The sequence below is a fragment of the Thamnophis sirtalis genome, unplaced genomic scaffold (genome assembly GCF_051295495.1).
Source record: "Thamnophis sirtalis isolate CommonGarterSnake01/CBP01778 unplaced genomic scaffold, rThaSir2_p1.2 scaffold_9, whole genome shotgun sequence".
Lineage (NCBI taxonomy): Eukaryota > Metazoa > Chordata > Lepidosauria > Squamata > Natricidae > Thamnophis > Thamnophis sirtalis.
The window spans coordinates 42,196,722-42,222,505 of record NW_028261389.1 but is presented as its reverse complement, the minus strand read 5'-3'; the positions used below and the strand labels follow the sequence as shown (position 1 = coordinate 42,222,505).

The window sequence follows — 25,784 nt, the reverse complement described above, 5'->3', positions numbered from 1 at the left end:
CTACAGTGATAAAGTGTGATGTACCTAATATAAAGTAGGACTCAATACTATAGGCGGCACCAGAGATGCCTCACTAATATTTCACAAAATTATATAGATATCAAGTTTTACAAAACCATTGAAAGCTACTAACTTATTTCAGAGTCTTAACCGTCTGTCATTATAGGCAAACAATGAACAAGGGTTTTTTTTAATGCATGTTTTTCTGATAATTCAAGGCAAAAGAAATGTATAATGTATCACAGAGAAATCAACACACACACACACACACCAAATTATTATCCTGTTGAGAATAAATGTAAACACATCCATGCTTTTCATTCTAATCAGAAATCTAATTTGTTACAACATGCATTTCATAAAACATTCCATTTTCTGTCTATTGCAGTTTCCAAAATTGACTATTATAAGTTGTTGGTCCTTTTGTCTTCATATTCACATAAAAATAACTCAAGAATTTGATTACAGGTAGTCCTTGTTTAAGACAATTGGGACCAGCTATCATGACCAGTTTGGTCATTAAGCAAAGCAGTTGCTAAGTTAAAAAAAATCACATGATCAAGACTATACTTACTATTTTACTTCAGTTCTTCTTTGCTTTACATTTTACAGCATCAGAAAGATATAGTCCCAAACAGTCAGATAAGCTCAAATAGTGGGGACAGTTTCTGGAAGTTGAGTCAAGAGGAAGCTAAATAAAAGGGCAAACCTCATAACTCTTTTTCCCCACCCTTCCTCCCCTTGGGAATGCTTATCCTAGTAGCAATGGGATAATTTAGCAACAAGCAAATTAATGTTTGTATTTACATTCATTGTAAAGGAAGGGATTTCAAGAGAGTAAGCAGACACACAATTGTGTTAGCCTAGCCACTTAGATGACCAAAAGGCCTATAGTATGAAATTGATTAGGGTTTTGACATTGTCAAGCAGCAGCACAGCCTGCTGGAGGATTCTAACCAACTAATAAAAGTCATAGCATTTCTTAAGATAAGGGCAACTCAAGAGGAGAGTTTTTGAGTAAACCCTTCACTCTGTGAGAAGAAAAAACAGATCAGGACCAGGACAACAGGTACTGACTAACTAACTAATGTGATTGAGAGATGCTGCAAAGGTCGGAAATGCATACATTGATCAGAAAGTTACTTTTTCATCACTATCATAATTGCAAACAGTCGCTAAACTATTTGAAAGTTTATTTGAAAGTTTTATGTATTTTAGGTGTACTTTATTTGAAAGTTTTTTATAATATCCATCAATTTAAAGAGTTTTTAGAGTTTACAAGCAAAACAAAATGAGTGGAAGCCATGACTCATAGGTCTTAAATCTAAAGTAGAATAAATAAATATTATGTTAATACAGCATCAGTATTTGTGTAACTTAATGCAGCTTTCCTTACATAAACAACTTGTTATTCTGTCCTATTAACAATCTTGTTATACATGCTCTCATCTCTATTTCATCCTAAAAACCTGTGAGTCTGTCCATGATTCTCCTGCAAGTTTTACTCGTAGGTGGGAATTTGGGGGTAGGACTTATTATATGTAAGCAGCATTTTCTGCTTCTAAACACAAAGAATAATAGTCCAGTATTTTACAATAGAATTCCATATCTTTTGAGAATGAAGCACTGTATCATCATTAGTAAAACTGGTAACTGTTTATTCAAATTTTTACTTTGAAACGAGTCATCACAGGCTTTGTACAGTAAAAACAACTGAGGTAAATAAGGTTGAACTATGAAGCCCATCATTTAAATATTTTCAAATTAATATAGTGACTTTTCTCCAATTAATCCCATTAAACAAGGGGACCCATTCTGCAAAATATAAAAAAGAGCCTTTCAGAAGGCAAATAAAGTGACCAATAATACATTATAATACTGAATCTCTGTAAAATGTCATCACTCCAATTAACTTACACAGGGCATTTTTTATAACTGGCTAGTTAGAACATGTATTGATTTAATTAAAGAAGAGCATCATGACATTAAAACAATATTTGATTTCATGCTTGAAAGAGAAATATATCCAGTAAGAAGTGTATTTCATTACTTCATTCTGAATTCTGAATGCATTTTAAAATGCATTTTCAGGACATATTTATTTTAAAAAATAGCATGGAGGAAAGAAAGATGGCCAGCTTTGATTATAAGCTCACTGAATTGCTGATAAGAACAATTTCTTTCCAGCTTTCTCTCTCTCATTCTCTCTCAGTGTGCGCATGTGTGTGAGAGAGGGAGAAACACTTAGGGCTATGTTCCAAATCAGGGTGATGTCAGAACAGAGGGTGAAACTATTTGGGGCAGGTATTTACTTACAAAAATATAGTTAGTGTCAATTCAAAAAATATAAAATAGCTCCGATTTATCAGCAATGCAGGTAGGATTTTGTTTTTTTAAAACTGTGTCTGAACATGTAAAATGCTTGCTGGACAAAGGAGAAGGAAGGGGCTTTGAATTCAGAGACCAGCAGTTTTGTCCTCAGCTAACAAGTGACCTATGATCATACGGCAATATCTCAGCCTTTTGAAAGGTTGAGTATAAAGGGCAAACTTCTGATTGGGTAATGTATGAGCTGACTGGCACTGTATAAAGGATCTTAGTCAAACATTATTCACAGATGATTAGTGGAAGCTTTAGGAACCCTGTTACAATAAAAAGAGACAATTTTCTAAATAAGATTTTTCTAACAGGTTTAGCCAGACTCTGAAATGACTGCAATCCTACCTAGAACCACTTCTGTGATGACTCAAAGTAGGCCTTGAAAGAAGAATGCAGTATCTAATTTCCTCCTCACACAAACTCTTTGTCATTGCTCCATTTTTTTATTGAGCCTTGAATTAGTATGTCTGCACAGTAGCGCGATCGAGAAACCTAGTCTTGCGGCTCAGATTGGACAAATTCTAGATAACTGGCTACTGAGAAGACAGATGATTAAAAAGGGGAATATCTCTGTGGCAATGGCTGGATCTCAACCACTTTAAAAAGAGAACAAAGAAAAAGAAAAAAACACAGCCCTAAAAATTGTAACAGTACAGAAGGAATTATCCCTGCAAAAATTGAGCTCAATTTCTTCAGAAATCATAATTTAAGGCAGGAAACAAGCCAGTAAAAGCTATGTGGAGCCAAAATAGGACATTTAATTAGTATTACAAAATATTACTAGAGGACTGAATCTGCCCTTTGAATAAATCAGGGTGTCTCAGTACAGTGTTAAGAACTACATTAGACTATCACTCATTTTATAATTGAAAAGTTCAGTTATTAATATTTTATTATGGTATGGTATTTTGTTCTTACTTACACTTCGTAGTAACCCTACTTGAAAACACAACATTCAGAAGCACAGTAAAGTAGAAATATTCTATTTATTGACCGTATTTTCATTTTGCAAAGAATAGGTAAGAAGTCAGCATGTTTTAGTTTGGCCTTAACTACAGTAAGGGTAGACATCTTTTTCAGGCATTATACAAAATGATGCAAGTACCACAGACCCTTTTTTGATAATTAACTGAATTCTCACAAGAATGGAAGATCCCTCTTGTAAAATTTGCACATCTCTCTCAGCCATAAGTGTGCAACATTTTGCCTGGGTAAAGAAGAATTGTCTTGGGCTCCATATAAAATATATAGTTAATGTATGGACAGTAGATTACATAATGTTAAAAGCTTACAATCTTATAGGACAATGATGGCTAACCTTTTCCGGACTGAGTGCCCAAAGCATGTGTGTGTAGGTGTGAATGTGCATGTGCGCACCAGAACCCCCCGAAATGTAATGCACCCTTGGACCCTGTGCAAGTGCCCCACCCGTGCATGTGTGCACAGCTCCCCACACATGCCTAGCCCCTGCACATCTGTGTGTGGCCCCCAAATGCTCCCCATGCATGCGCGGCAGAAACTCAAAGACCACTGGCCGGTGGGAGGCACGCGCAGATCTGAACTGGGGTGATGGCTTGCATGCCATCAGTGAGGGCGTTGCGTGCCACCTCTGGCATGTGTGCCATAGGTTCGCCATCATGGTTATAGGGCCTACATTACTAGCTTTCCAGGAGCACATATAATCCATGGCTTACAATTGGCCGTGCCAGCTTTAAACTAAATCAAACAACCATATTTAACGATAGCATTGTATATAACACAAACCCATATGAAAATGATCTGGCCAGTGAGAAAATTGCTTTTGTGATGTCCAACAACTGCCTGAGCAATAACTGTTCTTATCAGCTAAGTAGGTAGTTCCTATAATTCTCTTCATTGACTACACTGTTTCAGCAAGCCCTCAAATACCATAGACACTTACCTCCAACCCCCATGCCTTCATGAAATACAATGATGTGGACTGCAATGAACAAAGGTGTTAAGGATGTCATAAGACAACTGCTTATAATACAATAGATTAATTTGACTATAGCGCTGAAAAACTATTTTTGTGTTGAGTTTGACAGCCATGCATGTTTGTTGACAGTTTTTGAGGGAAACTAATGTAGAGTCTTTTTGCATCTACTACTTTAGTTGTTAATTCAAAACGCTGGCTTTGATCTCTGAAAAACAGAACAAAACCCATCCATCTTAAGAAATAATTGTCTGATGTACAGTAGATGGCTGAATGTGCTTTTGTAGTCATTTATCGTGTTATGTTTGTCTGGTGATGTTCAATTGCCCTACAGATCCTTTTGAACAGAAACACAAGATATAAATATTTAGTTAAGACTGTTTACCTAAACATTTGTTATAGATAATTTAGTACAATGAATAAGCAATAAAAAGAGGAAAGAAGAAATATGTCCATCCTACCAAAGGGGATGTGACTGAATCTTTATATATTAAAGTTTAGGAAGCTAGCAAAATAAAGCAAAAGGTATTAATGCCACCAGAATGAACCAAGAGGTAACATGATGGATTGCCTTTTGAGTTATTTTTGACATTAAGAAAACTCAGCTGATTATTTTATTTATTATGCTGCATTGTTATTGAAAGAAAACATTTTCCACTCCTCAGGTGCCAAAATAATCTGGCCAACTTTTAATATTATATTCACTGGGGAAGCCTGAAGGGACGTTATTTGTTGTTGCTCTATTTTTTTCTAAATCTATTTTTTCTCTAAATCTTCCACTGTTTTTCTCTTTTTAAAATTAAATAACAGATATAAAATCAAGAACTACAATCAAGAAAGATATTAATGTATTCCTTTTCATAAATAAAATGCAGATGGTTCTACATTTTCAATAAGAATTTGGCATTGTTTCATAAGATGTGTTTGTTTTTAGGCTTAATTTCTCATCCCTCCTAACAGAAGTACTACTAAATGATCTCACATTTGGACAAACTGAGGAATGCACTCTATTCTTATTTATTTAGAAAATGTGATTGCACTTAGTTGGATTCTACTTTCATTTTTAAACCTACACTGTTTACCAATTGGTTTCCAGGTGCAATTCAAGGTGATGGTTGTCATCTTTAAAGCTCTACATGAGGTAGGACAGTTTTTTGAGGGATCATCAGTCTCCTATGTTTTCTGAAAATAAATTTTACTCGCTTTAAACGTAAAGGTTCCCCTCGCACATATGTGCTAGTTGTTCCTCACTTTAGGGGGCGATGCTAATCTCCGTTTCAAAGCCGAAGAGCCAGTATTGTCCGAAGATGTCTCTGTGGTCATGTGGCTGGCATGACTAGGTGCCGAAGGCACACGGAACACTGTTACCTTCCCACCAAAGGTGGTCCCTGTTTTTCTACTTGCAGCTTTCAAACTGCTAGGTTGGCAGAAGCTGGGATAAGTAATAGGAGCTTACTCCATTATGCAGCACTAGGGATTCGAACTGCTGACCTTTCTGACTGACAAGCTTAGTGTCTTAGCCACTGAGCCACCGCATCCCTTTTGACTCGCTTTAGGTCCCATCAATTAAGCAATGTCCTCTAGTGTGAAACAGGCCTTTTCTCTCTCTGCACTTATCCCTCATATATAGTTTCTTGGGGGGCGGGATTCCTGGTTAAGAAGGGCACTAAAAACATGCATTTTCCCCAGGCTATAACTTAGTATAAGCAGAGGATCTTTTGTCACTGTGGATTGGAAAGACTATTGGTTATTGTATTAATATTTGGGGATTTGTTTTTTGTATATTTAAAGCTGTCAACAGAATTCAGTGGGTGAGATATATGACTGACTGATAGACAGTCAGTGGCTGGTTTGCATATATTAAATCATTATAGATGGCAAAGGGCAGAAATACAAAATTACTGTTGTATCACATAATCACTATTTCTTGAGGATACAATACCTTAGATAAAGTCCTTTAGTATGTTTTGTTCTGGAAGTTATTATAACAACACATTATAAAAGTTATGTAAAAAATTATATATGCCTCATTAATTTTAATTAGAATTTATAAATATCAAGATAAATAATCCTTTCTCCAGTTTCTTGCAAAAAATATTCCAGTGTGTGTTAATAAAAGCACTATTATTTGTTATATAACAAAAATCAGTTTGGGGCAAAATAATATTATCAATATTTCCTACAATTTCCTTGATAGCTTTTGTAAGATCTAGTCAGGATCGGTCTCCGGGACCAGATGTTTAATCTTCTGAACTTTCGGACTCGTGTTGGAGTCATTTTCAGGGAACTTTTCTACAGAATGTATACTTTGGGCTGTTCTATGTGTAGCATTTATGTGATGCTTGGTTTTGTGTGGCTTTTGGGGGGTGTTGATGGCTAGCTATTACATCATTGACTGTTGTTTCCTTGGCTGCCAAGTCCTTGGCTCCTAACTAATTGATAAGCTGGTGGTAAATCAGCACTCCTGTTAACAGACAAGGGGCCCGTTTCCCAGGCTTTAATCACTTCCCTGGCTATCTGTGTACCCTCTCCGCCAACAATCTTGTACCTGCTTAAAAGAATATATAAATTTAAAGAATAAATTTAAATCTATAGTCCAGGAGTTAAAGTTTACATTTTCAATAACTTTTTCAAATCATCATCATCATCATCATCATTTTAGCCATTGTCTCTTCACTGCAGGATGAAGGCCTCTTCCGCATGTTTCCAACCTGTATGGTCCTGAGTTCTTTTGCTAATTGGGCCCTCAACATTTGCTGATGTCATCGATCCATCGTGTTTTAGGTCTCTTCCATGGATGCTTTTTATCAAGTGGGTTCCAGTCTATGATTGTCTTGGTCCACCTGCAATCAGTTCTTGCTACGTGACCATTTCCATTTCAATTCTTTTACTCTCTTCATATTGTATACTTTCCATGGCTCTTTCCATCAATCATAGCTAAAGTTTAAACTTTCTCAAATATCAAGTGCTAATTGACATATCAAATATATTTAGTGTTACCGAGAATATATGGCTTAGCTCTACCTAAGCTCTAGTGGTATTTTTATTCACAATAGTGGGGATATATAAAATGAGAAGTCAAAGTCAACTGCTGTTTTTCTAGTTGCAATTTTATAACCAAATTGTTTAATAGAAACAAACAAACAAATAACACATACTTATTATTGAGTTCCTGAATGGTACTTTTAAATTTTAAATTGACAATAATAACAGAAATCATGTAGCAGCTCATGCCAATATACGGCTAATTATAACTGTTTAAAATCTGAATACTGTATTATTATTATTATTATACAATTGTATCACAGCGGCCAGTTGTTTCATCGGATTTGGCATTGGTTACTAGTCGGGCCCCACCCAGGGGCCTAGGACGTCGTAACGTATTTTCGTAATATGCGTGCAGATCCAAGCAGTGCGGCTTTTTGCATTTGACTGATGGTGATTTTGTCAATTTTTAACTGTTTTAAATGTAATTCCAGTGCTTTTGGAATAGCACCCAGTGTGCCAATTACCACTGGAATTACCACTGCTGGTTTGTGCCATAGTCGTTGAATTTCGATTTTTAAGTCCTGGTATCTTGCGATTTTTTCATGTTCCTTCTCGGCGACCCTGCTATCACCTGGTATTGCGATGTCTATGATTGTGACCTTATTTTTCTCAACCAGTGTGATGTCTGGTGTATTATGCGCCAGTATTTTGTCGGTTTGTATACGGAAATCCCACAAGATCTTGACCATCTGATTTTCGGTGACTTTTTCAGGCTGATGTTCCCACCAGTTTGTTGCTGTTTTAATATTATAATTTTTGCACAAATTCCAATGGATCATTTGTGCTACTGAGTTGTGCCGCAATTTATAATCAGTCTGCGCGATTTTTTTACAGCAGCTGAGTATGTGATCAACAGTTTCATCAGCTTCTTTGCAAAGTCTGCATTTGGCATCATCAGAGGATTTTTCGATTTTGGCCTTAATAGCATTTGTGCGGATAGCTTGTTCTTGCGCAGCCAGGATTAGTGACTCTGTTTCTTTCTTTAATGTACCTGTTTTTAACCATAACCAAGTTTGTTCACTGTCCACTTTATCTTTTATTTTTTCCAGAAATTGACCATGCAGTGCTTTGTTCTGCCAACTCTCCATTCTTGATTTTATCACATCTTTTCTGTATTCTTGTTTTGTCTGTTGGGCCTTCAGTAGATTTTTGTTCTTTACTTCGATTAATAGATGTTCTTGAGTGTCTTTTAAATAATCAGCCAGTGCATGTTTTTCTTCTTCAACTGTTTGCTTCACTTGTAATAATCCTCTGCCACCTGATTTTCGGGGCAGATATAGTCTATCAGTATCACCACGTGGATGTAAACTGTAGTGCATTGTCATTAGTTTCCTGGTTTTTTGGTCCAAAAGGTCCAAATCAGCTTGTGTCCAGTTAACTATGCCAGCTGTGTATCTTATAACTGGTATTGCCCAGGTATTTATGGCCTTGATTGTATTTCCACCATTCAATTTAGATTTCAAAATTTTCCTAACTCTGTTGGTGTACTCTCCCCTGACAATAGTTTTTACTTCTCCATGCTTGATGTTATCCAACTGCAGAATGCCTAAGTATTTGTAGGCTTCATTTTCTTTGCATTTAATTAGTTGGCCATTGGGCATTTCAATTCCCTCAGATGCAGTGATTTTGCCCCTTTTTATGGATACAGTGGCGCATTTTTCCATGCCAAACTGCATTGAAATATCGGTGCTGAATACTCGGACTGTATTTGTCAATGATTGGATTTCTATTTCTGACTTTCCATAGAGTTTCAAATCATCCATATATAGTAAATGCGAAATTTTTTCAGCTTTTTTGGCTGTTTGGTAGCCTAATTTCATTTTTTTAAGAGTTAATAATAATAATAATAATTATTATTATTTAGAATTATTATTTATTTTAGTTGTATGCCATCCAGCTTTCTAACAACCAACTCTAGGTGACTAATTTGAAACAAATATGCATGATAAAGAGCTAGACAACTTAATAGTAACTTATTAAAAACCTTTTAAAAACATTGAAAAAAATGACACATAGTATGTCAGTAGCTATTAGTTGTATATGCAGCAAGAATGTATTAATGAAGCTCCCTGAGATGCTTGTATTTTCCCAGTCTCCTAAAAGTTAAGGTATATACCAACTAGTCTCTGCTTAGCTTTAGCAAAAAAAAGTTGATCCATATGTCCTTATACTACACCGTTGGATTTTCACATAGAAAACAGGTGGTTGTTATAGAATTTATTATGTTATCAAAAAAACTCAATAGCAAGTTATTTTAATTCACAAGGAGGAATTTCCCAAAGTGCCTGCGAAGAAATGGGTTTTTTTAACACACTGTAATCTATGTACTGAAATCCTAATATTATAAATTAATAGAGGGAAAGTTGTACACAAAATATACAATATAGTGTACTTTAAAATTCCATGTTGTCTGTATACAGAACAATATGTAGAAAAATATACTGAAACTTCTAGAATATCTGGCTAAGTCCATGGTTCTTATGTGTAAATGAAAATATATGTTGATCTACTTGTTAAAACATATTGCACAACATGAATTGCTTCCAAGAAGTGATAATTAAAGTACTACCTAGAATATTTTAACTTGTAAATATTTCAATCAATATTTTGAAGTAAACTTCAAATATAAATTATATAATGAAAATGTACATATAAACAAATATGCTTAATATGTATAGCTGCCAAACAAGTTCATCATAGTTTATATATCCAGAATTTACAGACTCAACTCATCTAACATATCCATTATTCATACTACAAGATGCTTTATAAGCAGTCTTCAGCATTCATCCATTCATTCAGCAACTATTCAAATGTACAGTGCTGCTGAAAAGATAAACATACAAACCGATCCTTGAAGTTCTGGCTATCACAGCACCCACACAATCATATGATCATAATTTGGGCAGTCAGCTCATGATTATGACATAGCAAGGAGCTATGATCATCATTTGTAACCTTCCCTACCAGCTTCTCACAAAGTAATCATTACAGTAATTTGCTCCCACCCATAGCACGCACACACCCGCCCATGCACAGCCTCTGCAGGTCCTCCTCTCCCATTCACCCTCTACTTGCGTACTGTTTGCACTAGGTCTTCCAAATCCTTCCTGGCCTTCCTCGTGGCACCTTTGTGCTCATTACCATCCATTGTAACCTAAAAATTATCTGAAATCAGAATCCTTTCTCTGGTTTTCTATACACCTTTGTGTTCAAGATCAAAGTCCACATTTTACTTCATCAATGCACCTATGTTTCCCTTTTCTAACCTTTACTTTCTATTGTATACATTCCCACTCATGGCATTCAGTTCACCAATTCTACCTCCCTCAACTATATTAAAGCTTCTGATCTCATTATATTAAAAAGGTGACTTCTCCCCCTTAGAAACTATATTCAAAAGGGTATACTTTTCCCACATTTTATCTGTTTTGTTTCAAATCATCCTGCGAACCTATTTGAAGCCCATAATAACTCCAACCTTTCTGATCTCCCAAGGCCACATCTCGGACTGCATCAGGGCGCAGGCATAGATCTGTGCATGGACACATAAACTTCTGTCACCTCTTCCCTCAGAGAGTTTGTTCTAAAACTGTTACACTTTTAACAATGAAATAATGCTCCAGAACAGTCCACTAAACAAGTTTGAACAAGTGGAGCCCAGTGTCCAATATTCCATATTTAGTCAAACTGTAAACAATGCAGTGGTGTTGTGGCTCCAAAAACATTAGTAGGAAATAGATGATCAAAACCCTTTTTAGTGTCAGATTAGGTCTGCACTTGGCACAGAAAAGCCAAGGTTACCTGTCAGATAACTTACCTAGAGCAAACTATGACTCTATTGATACCATTAGGTATATCAGGGGCCTTTTTTTGCTATTGATAGTGATATCTAGAGCACCTGAGTAAGCTGGGAGTAGTATTTTTGTTTCTACCCTTATTTACCGGTAGTCTTCAACTTACAACCACAATTAATCCCAAAAGTTATGTTGTTAAGTGAGAAATTTGTTAAGTGAGTTTTATCCTGTTTTATGACTTTTCTTGCCATATTTGCTAACTAAATTACTGCAGTTGTTAAATTAGTAACTTGGTTGTTAAGTGAATCTGGCTTCCCCATTGACTGCTTGTCAGAATGTTGCAAAAGATGGGTCATGACCCCGAGACACTGCAACCGTCATAAGCGTGATTCAGTTGTCAAGCATCTGAATGTAAATCACGTGATCATGGAGATGCTGCAATGGTCATAAGACATTTTTCAATGCCATTGTAACTTTGAATGGTCACTAAGTGAACTGTTGCAAGTCAAGGACTAGTTGTGTTTGGGTACTAACAGGAGGTAATGCCTAACATCTGCCTGGCCTCTGGAATTTTGAGCTGCATTTTGCAAAATTTGGTACTGTTTCTTAAGTTATTTACTATCTCTATATACTCTTCTTTAAGGAACAGGTTTGTAGTCGGGGGTCCTCCGCCTTCCAAAGCTGATACTAAATAAAAGTTCTCCTCACTGCCTCTAGCTTTGACTGATTAACACCCATTCCTCCATCACTTCCTTTCCAAGCCCAATTCAAAGGGATTACAGGAATCATTTTTGGAATAAATTGTTGCTGAATGTGAAATTGGCCCTTTTGGGGGCAGGGGTACACTTAACAAACCTTTCTCCAATTTTGAAGATTTGTGCAATTAATTTTAGAACTACTTCAAAACAGATATTATCCATGTTGATAAGATCCATTAGAGTAGGCATAAAATGGTATTCTAAATACCAATTTAAACGAATGGAACGGAGAAGGGAACTAATCAACAAACAGGACAATGGCAACAAAAATTGTTTTTACTAATTCAAGACTTGTGCAATTAATTTTAGAACTACTTCAAAAAAAATATTATCCATGTTGATAAGATCCATTAGAGTAGGCATAAAATGGTATTCTAAATACCAATTTAAACGAATGGAACGGAGAAGGGAACTAATCAACAAACAGGACAATGGCAACAAAAATTGTTTTTACTAATTCAAGACTGGAAAAACCAGTTAGCGGTAGGCAAGAGAAAGTTATATCTTAGTCAATGTGTTCAAATTATTCACGATCTGTAGATAATAAAAGACATAATGTAGCTATCTTCTAATTGCCATATCAATATTTTCATAATAATGAGGAAACAAAACTGATATATCAGATATGCTGAAAAATATACAAAAGGATTGTTAAGTCCTTCTATCTTTCAAACGCAAGTCAAACAACATGTTAGAATAAATAACTAGTCAAAAAATGTCTTTTGGAGGATGGGCAAAACGTACTGAATAGTATGAGTTATCCAATGGCAAAAGATGAATTGGTTTTCCTTTGAAAGAACAACTGCAGAAATAAGATGAACTTTGTGCCTATTTTCCCAACAGATTTCCTTAAACTAGAGATTCAGATAGATATTAAATTATTTTGCCCAAGATTGTTGCAAGTTCCTAGACATCTGCTCTTAGCAGATGCTAGCATAAATATCATTAGAAAGTCAAGACTGTTTTCATCAACAGCATCCTCTAAGAGTCTCGTTAAGTAGCTGTGAAATAATTAGGCAGTTGTGAAATAAAGTATTAGGTGATTTCAGATGTTATGTTCCAGAAAAAAAGCATAGCAATATTATTTTACATTATTGGAATACTAAAGAGGATTGTTAATACCAAGTTTTCTGCTTTTCCATTTAAAGAGACTCATGATATTGTCACGTTTATAACTTTTGGCAGCATTTTAAATTAATGCCAGAATACATATAAGTTTTTTAAAACGACAGCTGTATTAGCTAACAAAAATATTATTTTCTCCCTTTTAAGCCACTGCATAGTTAGTATTGTAGAGGAAAAAAACTATACTGAACTCCACACTATCTCTGTTTTTAAATTGTCTTAAACATGTCAGTCTCTGTTAAATACAAGTTAATAGTTATAACCAATACTATGAAGGGAAAAAAAGGTCAGTACCTGACAGTAACAGTATTGGTTATAACATCTCTATTACCTTGTATTTAACAGAGACTGACATCTTTAAGACAAGTTAAAAACAGATCAACATTTTTAAAGCAATTTAAAAAATCAGAATAGTTTCTTTAAGTATCAATTCAGAACACACTATATGGATTTAGTTCAATCATATTTTAGGATATTTTTCTTTTAGGCCTTTCTTAACACTTTATCTTCAGACACATCCTATACAAAACTAAGGTCATGTGTTATTCAACAGTTAACTATACTAATCCATAATGAATTTTTAAAATTTCATTAGAAGTTATTTGCACTTTTAAAAAATCTCCTATAGACTACCCTGATTTTTTTTTATTTACCCAAACTCAACAGTTCTACAGTCACAAGCCTGTGAAACCTGCAAGCGGACCAAGTAAGGCTGTTCCGGATCCAAGCAGTTTAAGTAACTTCATATAAACAGAATAAACACCAAAGCTACCTTTTTTAATAGAAAACAACAGCCCCAACTTTACAGGCGTGCTAAAAAGTCCAGTTCGATCCATTTAGGTGGATCTGCAATTGTCAAGCCACAAGGACTCAACCACAGAAATGAATGAAGCACTCTGTGGTTTTAGCGCCTCGAGCAGTTTCATTCCAGCGGCCTCCCACTGCCCGCGAAGCAATTTGTAGGCGGGCAACCTCACCCTCTACCGAGGCAGCCCAGGCAGGCCCGAGAGAGACGGGGAGGAACCGCTGCCTCGCAAGCCGCCAGGCTCCTCAGGTGCAGCCGAAGGGAGAGGCGTGGCTCCCCTCCCGGGCTGGGCCGCCCCTTCCTCCCCAGCGCCGGCCCTCCTGACCCAGCGCCGACTCACCTCGGTGGCCGGGATGTTCACGACACCTGTCGAGCGTCTTTTCTCTCTCAGCTTCCTTTTCTCGATCTGCCCTTTTCCTTTACGGGCGCTGGGGCCAAAGGAGCTTTTGCCCTTGGGAGCCACTTTCTCCTCCTCGGGGGAAGTTGGGGGCGCGTTGGTTCTGCTCCCCGGGGGCTCCCCCGCGCCTCCTGCTCTGGTTCCGGCTGCCGGCTGGGGCTCCTTCGGAGTGTTTCTGGCCAGAGGGATGCAATTCATGCCGCCGCTGCCATTGTTGTTATTAAGTTCGGCGGCGGTGGCGGCGCTGCCGCCACTGCCGCTAGTGGCAGTATTGGTGGCAGCTTTGCCATCACTCACCCCGGCCGGCGGTGCTTGTTTGGCCCGCATCTTCTCCCGCTTAGCTTTCCACTCTTCCAAGAAATCGGTGGTAGCAGCACCGCTGCCCCGATAGCCCCCGGTGGCCATATTTCAGGGAAGCTGCCGATTCCTTGGCGCCCTCCCAACGAGCCCCGACGTGGCTGCTGACCTTCCGAGGTTTACTAACCCAGCGGACTGGCAAAAGTTGCTGGCCGGCCAAAGGACAGTCGCCGAGCGAGGTGGTGGGAAGGACTCCACGCAACCCTCTGCAGGGAACAAAAGGGAACGAGTGAGACGAGCGCGCTGTCTCCGGGGAGGTGCTCCTCCAGATCCCCAGGGCAGCCCCCCGATTGGGTCTCCCGCAGCCCCTGGAGCTCCGCTCCGCTTCCCTTTGCCCCCCCCCCCCAATCTCCGTTTAACAGCAAAACTGGACTTTCTCGGCTACTCAGCTACTCAAATCCCAGCCAACTTTACACGCTGGAATGGCTGTAGTTCTCACACCCTCTCTACGCGCACATCTTGCGAACTCTTTTCTTTCTCACGCGCAAGAAGCGCCTATAAAAGCTGCTCTTCTCGGACCTCTCCGCTTTCCTCCCAAGCGAATGTGGACGGACGATGGGAAGCCTCGAAGACATGCAGACACCCCTGCCTTAGCCTAACTTTACGGAACACGCGCGCTTCTCGCCTTCCCACGGGCTACACAGTTCCCCCACCAAGCAGTTTCCTTTCTCTTTCTCCAACTCCCGGCTTCAACGAATTTTACATTCTTAGCGTCTCAACCAGCGCCGTTAAGCGCCGGCTCCAGCTTACCCTCTGATGCTGCCTAGTAAGGAGGCTGCGGAGGCTGCGGCTTCCCCAGGTGAGTTGCCTGGTTGCGGCGCGGAACTCCCGAAGCGGGTCCCGGAAGACTCAGCAGCGCTCCCGAAACTTTCCGACTTTCTCCCATAGGGCGGAGGGTAACCAGGCGAAAGCAGCCGAGGCGGAGCGGAAACTGCCGAGGTGGCCCTGACAATGGGTAAAGGGGCGTGGAGAAGCCTCCCTAACCCTGAGTGCCTGCAGAAGTAACTCCCTCCGAGCCGGTTGTAAGTTGAGCGCAGCGGCGCCTGTTTGTTTGTACGACGCTCGACATGCCTCCCATGACCGCCCAGGTGACAGGCAACTAATACCTGCGTTCTTCTAGTATAGCATAATTTCTTCCGCCTGAAGTAAGACCAGTTTGGTGGAAATAGATATCAGGCATACAAATATTAGCGTTGCTTTATTAAGATGCGTACTGTACAAAGTCTGTTTTAGGAAACAGAGATCTGCCTCTCCCTCCATTTGCAACTTTAACATTTCAGTATTAACTTTTGGGGACAGGATTCTTCTGCGAGCTAAAGTTGTTGAAATTAGGCTTTCAGTACAGCAGTTCACAGTAGGAGAACCCAGTTTTCTTTTACACCCGACTTTCCTAATTATGTTTGATAGAACTTTTAACAACAGCAAAGCAAAATCTCCCCGAGTAAATTATTTGTCACAGGTTGAGTACTTATTTTATTGGAAATATACGAATAAAGGGCATGTTTACAATATTATGTACTCTTGAAACAATATACTCTTCAGTATATTCTTGGCACATGTCATTAGATTTAGATATGTTCCAGTGAAATTAGAATGGATAATTAAGTACTTGTTGGGAGGGGGGGGGAATCAATCCACACTTCAATAAATGCTGCTCAGCAAAAAGGACCTGATTAGCACTGATGATTGCCTTATGAATAAGAGAAGCAAATAAGTATGTTTCATTAATTAAAATTGAAATTTTATTTGCAAGAGTCTTCTCTTTTGCTTAATGATAGTGTATTTATATGTTTCACAGATGAACTATAACTCTCCTATCTCAAAGGTTACATAGGAATTGATGCTGAACTGATTTTATAGACGTTTACTAAAGTAAGATTGAAAATCCTATAGTCTTTGGATATTCCTCCTAGCTTGATTCTGTGCTGACTCAGAATCTTTTTGTAATTAGGAAACACCCATTGTTCCGTCCTTACATTTTCCCCACATTAGCATCCTTGTGAGGGGAATTGGGATGAGAGAAAATACAGGTGGTCCGCTGGTTGTGAGGACTCAAAATTCAGTGACTATTCAAAGTTACAATAATGCTGAATGCTTTAGATGCCATTGCGACACTCCATAGTTGCCCGATTGTGATTCAGATTCTCAGCACCTCAGGTGTTTTTTTACAATTATGATGTTGAAACAAGTCATATCACATCATGACAATTTCCAGTGTTCCCTGCTGACTTCCCAAAAGGTAGGTCAGCGAGATTTGATTTGATTTAATTTGATTTATTGGATTTCTATGCCATCCTATTCCCAGAGGGACTCAGGGCGTCTCACAAACCAAAATAGGGGGTGGTGGTGTACAAACAAGAGGAACAACGGACAAACAACTACAAACAATTTAAAAACACTCAACAACCACACATTTCGAGCGGGGGCGGGGAATCCGTCAGCCCCAGGCCTGTCGGAACAACCAGGTTTTAAGGGCTTTGCGGAAAGCCTGAAGGGTGGTGAGGGTCCGAATCTCCACGGGGAGCTCGTTCCAGAGGGCCGGAGCAGCCACAGAGAAGGCCCTCCTCCGGGTGCTGGCCAATCAGCATTGGCCAGTAGATGGAATTCGGAGGAGGCCTAATCTGTGGGATCTAATAGGTCTGTTGGAGGTAATTGGCAGCAGGCGGTCTCTCAAGTAAGATCATAAGTTACTCCTGTTTTGTTTTGTTTTTTGCCACTTTTCTATAGTGCCTACCCACTGCACCTCCACTGGCCATCAGCATCCATGCACCCACCTATGCTTCTAGTCCCTGCCTATGGTACACTCCTGCAGTACCCACACACCTGCAGCTGTACTCCATAGCACCTGTCCACAGCACCCACCCACTCATAGTGCTCACCTGCAGTTCTCACCTATCAACCTGCTTGCCTGGGACTCCTGCATCTTCCTGCATGGACCTGGGAGTTATGATGGCAACTAAGACTCAGGGAATGACATTGTACTTTATGACTGCATCACTTAATGACAGAAATGCTGGTTCCAATTACTGTCATAACCCAAGGACTGTCTATAATTGGTCTAAGTTACTGGACCAGGTTTTATCCCTAAGGGAAAATGAGAATTTATGGTTTTCTAGTTTCTGATCCAGCATTCTAATCAGCTCATTTTTGAAATTTATTTGGAGAATATAGTGAAATAACATAACAAGATTCCTCCATTCCTGTTTTCCTTTCCTGTTCACAAAATGACTCTTGTTTTATTGCAGTACAGCCTTACATATAACTTCAGAAATCTATTCTATTGACTAAGTTCACATATCACAGAAGTCCAACAATACAGTATATTGCAACCATGATAGGTATTAATAAAACAATAAGAAATATTTCAATAAGAAAATGACTAGCAGTATTCAGAAAGAGGAATTGATTATCTTTGAGCATAATAATAGTGAGTACAAACACAGTCTAGCCAAAATATATTATTCAGCACTTTATTTCCTACTTATGACTTTTGGAGAATAAATCACTAACTCTCTCCCTTTGATAGTCATCAGACTTAAAATTACTTCTTAAGCATCAATAGTGTTGAGGTGGCAATAATACATATAGTTTTTTGTGGTGTGTTTTAAATGTATGTTCTAAGATATTTGTATACTCAAAAAAAATTTCATAGTATTTTTACACAGAGCAGGGATGCAAAATATGTGGCTGCCTTTTGCAGTTTGGGAAGATTTAAGGTTGAGTCTTCAGCATCCTGGCTATTGGAGGAGATGAAGCTCAGATACATGTTCTTCCCTACCCCCTAAAATCAGGTTGGTCTTCTGGAATAGCCTTCCCTAGACAGTTCAATTAGTCTCATATGCACTCACCTTTCAGAAGCTGTTAAAAACAGCTTTTCCAGAGAATACTCGGAGGCTGCTTACCAGAAGCTAGTAAGCTTTTGTATTTTTTAATTTTATCATTATGTATTATAAGACATGAGCTGCTAAGGATCTGCTTATGATTTTGGCATGATGTAAATAAACAAACTCTTCAAAGATATCAGCAGTAATTTGAATTTAAATTAAAATTACAGTTTCATGTATATCCTAGGTTTTTTTAAAGCCAGTAAACAAGAATTGGATCAGATTTTGTGATTTTTTCCTATATCTGAGCTCCATCATTATATTTGCATCCATCATTGTAGATCTTTCCCAACACTAAAAAACAGCATATTTTAAATTCCAAAAACAGTCACTGACCCCATGGTCTGTTATTGATTAACTCAAGTTCTGTTGTGGTAAGATTGGTGAAGTGCCCATTGCAAAAATGCTGACTTAAGATGTTTGCATTTCAATAGTGGTATATCTTAATGGGAGCTTTTGGGGATAACTTTTAAATAAATGTAAATATAGGTTTTTATGCTCTTTTCACCCACTTCTTGGAATAGTGGAATATATTTCCACTAACTCTTATTACATGTTTCCAATTATAGTAAGAAAACATTGTGCCATCTCAGAGGGGAACTCATTCCAGAAGAAAGACGCCACTACAGAGAAGTTGCACTTCCTGGGTTTTGAAAGATAACACTGTTTTATCAAGGAGACTTAGTCTGCCAGATCATACCAAATAGGCAGAAACCATGGAAGTCAATAATAAATCTTGAATCTTATCTAAATGCACAGTAGCAACCATAGGTGTATCTGGCAAGTTCATAACTCCACATACTGCCACATTCTGGACTAGTTGAATTGTCCAAGTGGTCTTCAGAGACAGCAATGTGCAGAGTGGATTGAACCATGAGGTGACAAGGATGTGAGTGATTGCCTAGGTCACTAGAGAATGCACAAATTGCACATCATTCCTAATTGGGGAAGTGCAACCCTATCCAGAAGTAATGTTAGAAAGTTGCTGGATCTGAAAGGTTCCAACAATCTTGGTAGAATTCTGCTGGAGGTAATTTTAGGCCTACATAGCTTCCAGGCATTGCAACACAGCGTCAAAAGGCTTATTCGGTCACCCTGGGATTAAAAGATACAATTGGGTGTTACTGATGGGACAGTTGTAACCAGAATCTACTTTGACCTGCATTGATTTGAGAGGACAGATTTGATTGTATTTGTCCTCCGAATCAGTGGTGCTATTCAGCCGGTTCTATCCAGTTTGGGCAAACTGGCAGAAGTGGTGATGGGAGGCTCCACCTACCCACCTGGACATCATTACGTCCCATTTTTGATGCTCTGCGCATATGCAGAAAGTCCTGTGCATGTGCGGAAGTGGCGCATGTGCGCTCACATTTGCAAACCGGTAGCGAAGGTAAGTTGATTTCACCCCTGCTCCAAATGGCAGAATTATGTAATCCATGTATACTGTATATAGTATTCCTATATGGTATTGTTGATTTCTTAAAAAGCTAAATGTGGATCTAAACTTTTTTCCAAAGACATAAATGATACTAATACAGGAAGTAATGAGATGTTCTTTGTTGGTATTTAAAATGACTAGATCATGATGATTTTGGGTACTTTAATATCTTTCTTATTAGTTTCACATAAACATTGTACAAAGCCTGGACTGAAATTCTATATACCGCATTTTTCAGAATATAAGACCCTTCAAAGTATAAGACGCATCTAGCTTTTGGGGAGGAAAATAAGGGGGGGGGGAATCTGCCTCTGCCTCCCAGCAATTTGCCTCCTTGCAACAAACAGCAAACAGTAAACAGTACAGACAATATACACTGTTTGTGGTGTATTTCTGTGCATGTGTGCCTGACCGATAGAAATAGTAAAGAATTGGAGGAATGTACATTATGGCAGTATATTAATGCCAGAAAGTTTTCTTAAATGTAGTCACATTAACTCCTCCCAATTATTTAAATAGATCTAATTCAAACATGACTATTCAAACATTTAGGGGGAAAAGGTGAATCTTCCACTCCAAAAAAACTGATAATTTTCATGGAAATAAACCTCTCTTAAACATCCATAAGATCACATATAAATACAATGTTATTTTTTCTAGCCCTTAAGGCTACAATAGTAAATCTTGACATAAAATGTCACAAACAAAAGAGCAGGGAAAAACGCTGCTGTACCCTTGCATTTGATTAGTGAATTAAATTTTATGAATCGATATAGATAACTTTATTTAATCTGCATAATGTTGATAACTGAAATAATTACCAAAATTCATTACTATCATAATTTCAAGATATTTGGGAGATTTTGAGGGAAAGTTAACATAATATATAACTGAATGAACAAAAGATTCATTATTAGAAGTAAATACCACTTTTAAGCAAGTTGAAGATTTTAACCTTTTAATTAATAGTGTCAATTGAACTGAACAAAGTAACTGTTTTAGGATAAGAACCCAGTTTCCTAAAAAGTAATTGTTAACTGCATTCCTACCATTTTGTGTTCCTCAAAGTTATCCAAGACTATTCAAATGGCTTTGCACCTTACATTTATCAGTATATAACTACAGGGACTGAAAACCAAATTCTCCCTTATTAATAGATAATTGCATTTTCTGTGAAGGTATTGTTGGAATTGAAGAACCACATACAAATTTTTGAAGAGTTTATTTTCTGAAAATATTTTTGAATATAAATTCATTTGGGAATAATATTCATTTTGAGAACATTCATCTTTCGAGTTGCTGGTCCCAATTGTGGTTGCTCAGCAAGGACTACCTGTACTTCCTTGCTCAGAAGTGGTCTAGAATTTGGAAGTTCTCTTAGACTCAGATCTCCTGCTTGAAAATAGGTGACATCTGTGGCTTGGGAGAGGAGTTTTGCAATTGTATTACATGTATCAGTGTAATATCAGGAAGCCCTTCTCTCAGTCACTCATGCCCTGGTCATATGTAATGTGAAGATCTTGCAGGACAAACTTCCATTGGTTCAGAATTGTGATAGCCCAAGCAATGATGGATTTATTCTGATATACTCTGATGATATTACTGCTTTAGGAGATGCATTTGTTACCAGTAGGCTTTTGGGTACAATTCAATTTTTTTTACTACCAGCTCTGTGGGTGTGGCTTGGTGGATGTGGCGTGACTTGGTGAGTGTGGATTGGTGCGTGGCAGGGGAAGGATACTGCAAAATCCCCATTCCCACCTCACTCCAGGGAAAGGTTATTGCAAAATCCCCATTTCCTCCCAATCAGCTGGGACTCAGGAGGCAGAGAATAGATGGGGCAGGGCCAGTCAGAGGTGGTATTTACCAGTTCTCCAAACTACTCAAAATTTCTGCTACTGTTCTCCAGAACTGGTCAGAACCTGCCGAATACCACCTCTAGTGCAATAAAAAGTGCTGGTTGGTACCGTTAAGTCTGTACAAATGAGGCACTCACTTGTTTAGTGAGTGCCTCATTTAGTGGCCATTTACAGTTACAGTCGTGATGAAAAAGTAACTTTATGACCATTTGGGGGAATGGATGCATAAAATTAAAGTAACAAAAAGAATTAATAATAAGCTGATATTCCTGTTGTCTTTGCATTCGTTTTTAGTACACTTTCCTTTGTATCAAGGAACAATAGTATTTTTCCAATTGGCAAGAACAAATGTAATGCAAACATGCCTTAAACAAATTTCACAGCCACTGCCTAAGCAAATCATATCCATTTCTGATCCTCATCTATCTATTAATTTCACCTGTGATCATATACATTTTTCTTATGGATTGGACTCATTCAGAATGTTGCAATTTTCAACAGAACTGATTCCTGAGTTTTTCATTATCATCTTTCACTAGGGCATAATGTATCTAACACTAACCTACTTTCAGATATGGTCACAACAATCTAATAATTATTCTTCCTTTCTGATAGCTTTTTCATTTATATTTAAACCTAAATTTTCATTTCCATGCATGTATTTATTAACTCTACAAGATGAGACCACCTTCATTCGATCCATTACATTTTTCACAATTTTTCTTAGTTTCACAGAAACATGTTTCTTATTATTTACTACACTTTACTACATATTTTATCCCTTACATCTCACATTGCAACCTTCAATATTCCTGAGTTTATATATGAATTAAACCCATAAGTAATGACTTCTTAAACCCATCATGATGTTAGGTAACTAAGCTTGCATATGGTTGGGTGTTTTTTTTAATAAAATAGAAACATAGGCTTTGTATAATAGAAAGAACTTTATTGCTTTATTCATTCTTGATAATTGAGGTTTGGCACAATTTGGCCTGGTATATTCCTTTCCTCGTGAGGCTTGGATTGTTACAGCATGTTTTTTTTCACCACAAGTGGTAGGATCCAGTTTAAGTTTATCTGCCCATTATATTATTGTTTCCAGATATCTCTGGCAGGATTTTTTTTTTCCTCTCCCAAACCTGATGAATGCAACCAGGATGAGATTTGGACTAATCCGCATTAGATATTGTGGCTTGCTTTTAAGTGTTTAAAACACTTGATCGGGTCTCCCACGATCAAGCCTGTAGTGCTATATGGTACAAAGAGTTTTTATAAATGATGAAACATAAGATCAAGAATCTTGAATTATATCTATGTACCAGTGACATGCGGTGAGGTTTATGGCTGGTGAGGCAGTAATTTTTTTAGACTTGTGGACTTCAACTCCCAGAATTCCACAGCCAGGCATGCTCAATTCCAATTTAAAGTGACAGCATTTGTTTTTCTCCTTTGCTAAATAAGTTTCCTTCTTTCTTTTTCTTTTGCCTTCCCCTCCTTCCTCCCTCTCTTCCTCCCTCCCCCTCTCTCAAATACACACACACACAAAGTTGCACCAGGATTCAGAAAATTTAGGTTTTCCTCCCCAGCCCATGTTAGCAATACCACTAGCAGCATTTTGGCTGGCAGGTGTAAGTAGAAGTGGAAATTCATTCTACTGAAAACATTGTTTTTGCTTATGATTGGATAATTAAATTTTCAGAAGACCCAAAGGCATAGTATTAGAATATTACATAGTGCATAAACTAAAGAACTGTCTCAATATGCTCCCCCCCTCTCAAACACACACACACACACTCACACACACACACAAAGTTGCACCAGGAGGATGAAGTTTGAATTCCTCCCCCTCCCTCTGACCTGCACGTACCTTTTCCAGCTGTTTCAGAGAGGATTTCAACTCTGCTCTTGCCTGCCATCAGAAAAGAAAAAAATGTAAAAGGAAAAAGGCGAGAGCTGAGGTCAGGCTGAGCCAGTTGCTGCCAGAGTCACCGTGTGGATGACTCTGCTTAACTGTTTAAAAAAGCCTCTAAAAAAGCACCCTCTACAGGAGGAGGCGGGAGAACAACAGCCTCATCTATGTCAGGAACTTTTCGGCTTTCAACCCTTGCTTAACTCTGCTCGAGTGATCATAAAGTCAGACTAGATGAGGCACGTCATTCTGCTGCCGCCTCCTGTAGAGGGCACTTTTTGGGGGGCTTTTTAAAACAGTTAAGCACTAAGCAGAGTCATCCATGTTGATTCTGGCAGCAACTAGCTTAGCCTGACCTCAGCTCTTGCCTTTTTCCTTTTACATTTTTTTTCTTTTCATGATGACAGTGGTGAGGCTCTGCCTCCCCTGACTGCACGTCCCTGCTATGTACACAGAGATGAATTTGTCAGGATTGAGTGGCGATACCATTATGAGGGTTATGTTATAACAGTGACAGTAGCAGAAAACAAATTCCTCCCTGGTTGCATTCATGGAGAACCATGAAAGGAAATCCTTGTGTTGTGTGGGTGAAGTACTACAAAACACTTCAATGCTATTTGAGCTCCATTGTGAGGAGTGTGATTTACAAACCCTGGACTTAGATTTGTTCAGGGTTTTTAATCATATTGGGCAATAATATACTTAGAATGTATACCATTTAAAGCTTGATTTGAATGATTTAATATTTTATTTTTTACTCAGCTTCCTCAATGTACTGCTTTCTGTATTTATTTATTTTAAGTGTTTAATCATCCTCTTAAAAGAGTTTTGGTTACTCTGAAGAAAGCTACCAGACAGAAAGCGGGTAAAGAAGTATATAGTTTCACCACTATTACTACTATTAGGTAGGTCTGAACATGGACTACCCAATGAATCCCAAGGCCATTCCACATGTAAAATTGAAAAGTTCCTGAAGGGCTGTTGTGAATAGCAGCAGAGGCACTATACTGACAACAGACCAAACTTGTTCCTGTGGCCCAAATTCCAGTTGTAACCAGTTGCCTTTGAGACTGTGCTATTGATCATTGCTGGAGTGTTCCTATTGGCCACACATTTTCCTTTTCAATCTTAGGCTTCCTGTTTCTGCAGTACCTGGAACCCATAACAGATCACCAAAGGATCAGCTTTCCCATTTCTGCCTGACTAGATCTCAATATTACATGCCAGGTCTACTTGTTCGTCTACCTCCAAATTGTAGATTCCATCGTACTATTTACAGATCGAATTTTCATCAGCAATCTGTTTTAGTTCCGTGTTTTCGAGTTGTCCTGCTTTCAGTGTTCCAGTATGTAATTTTATTCCATCTTTATAATATGCCCAAACTCATTAAGAGGGAATAGAATAAAATAGAATAGAATTTTTTATTGGCCAAGTGTGATTAGACACACAAGAAATTTGTCTTTGGTGAATATGCTCTCAGTGTACATAAAAAGATAATATGTCATATAGTGGCATATGAAAGTTTTTAGAAATAATATGTTTATCATCTTGAGTTATTTGTAAAAATAATAAAAGTGGGATTCAGATAATAAAATAATACATAAAATTACTAACAAAACATCTCCTGTAAAAGGTAATTATTTTTATATGTAAGGATTATATTGTTTCTAATTTGGCAGGTAATTATTTTGTTTATAATTATAGGATATATGGATTATAGAACCTAGTACCCTTAAAAGCAATCCAGCCACATGTCAGCATCTTATTGCATTGTTTAGTGCCAAAATTAGTGTAGTCCAAATATCTGGTTTTATGATATAAGTCAATAGCTATTCTTTTTAAAGACAGAACTTTCTAGAAGAATTTGCTTGCATCAGTACCAAGCAAGGGAGCTATTATTTAGGTGTGTTCTAACTTGTTTAATTGCCTCAGCCTTAGACATCACATTCCAGCTGTTGCCACCTTCTAGCTTCAAAGATGAAAATGCCCATGATATTAATATGAATCCAACAGTTATTGGCTCATTTTCAATTTCCATTAGAATCATGTTTTTACAAGTTTGTAAACACTA

The 25,784-nt window shown here is 38.0% G+C and overlaps 1 protein-coding gene across 1 annotated transcript in view; it reads right to left on the bottom strand.

The window, feature by feature from the left end:
* The window catches only part of PAWR (pro-apoptotic WT1 regulator), a 47,243-nt gene extending 31,740 nt beyond the window's left edge, over positions 1-15,503 (bottom strand). Inside the window, exons 1-2 of the mRNA XM_014074392.2 lie at positions 15,371-15,503; positions 14,207-14,826 (exon numbers count right to left, since the gene is read on the bottom strand). Of these exons, the coding sequence (XP_013929867.2) occupies positions 14,207-14,668 (462 nt within the window). The 5' untranslated portion in view covers positions 14,669-14,826; positions 15,371-15,503. The remainder of the gene's footprint in view (positions 1-14,206; positions 14,827-15,370) is intronic.
* Between the last annotated feature and the right edge of the window lie 10,281 nt (positions 15,504-25,784).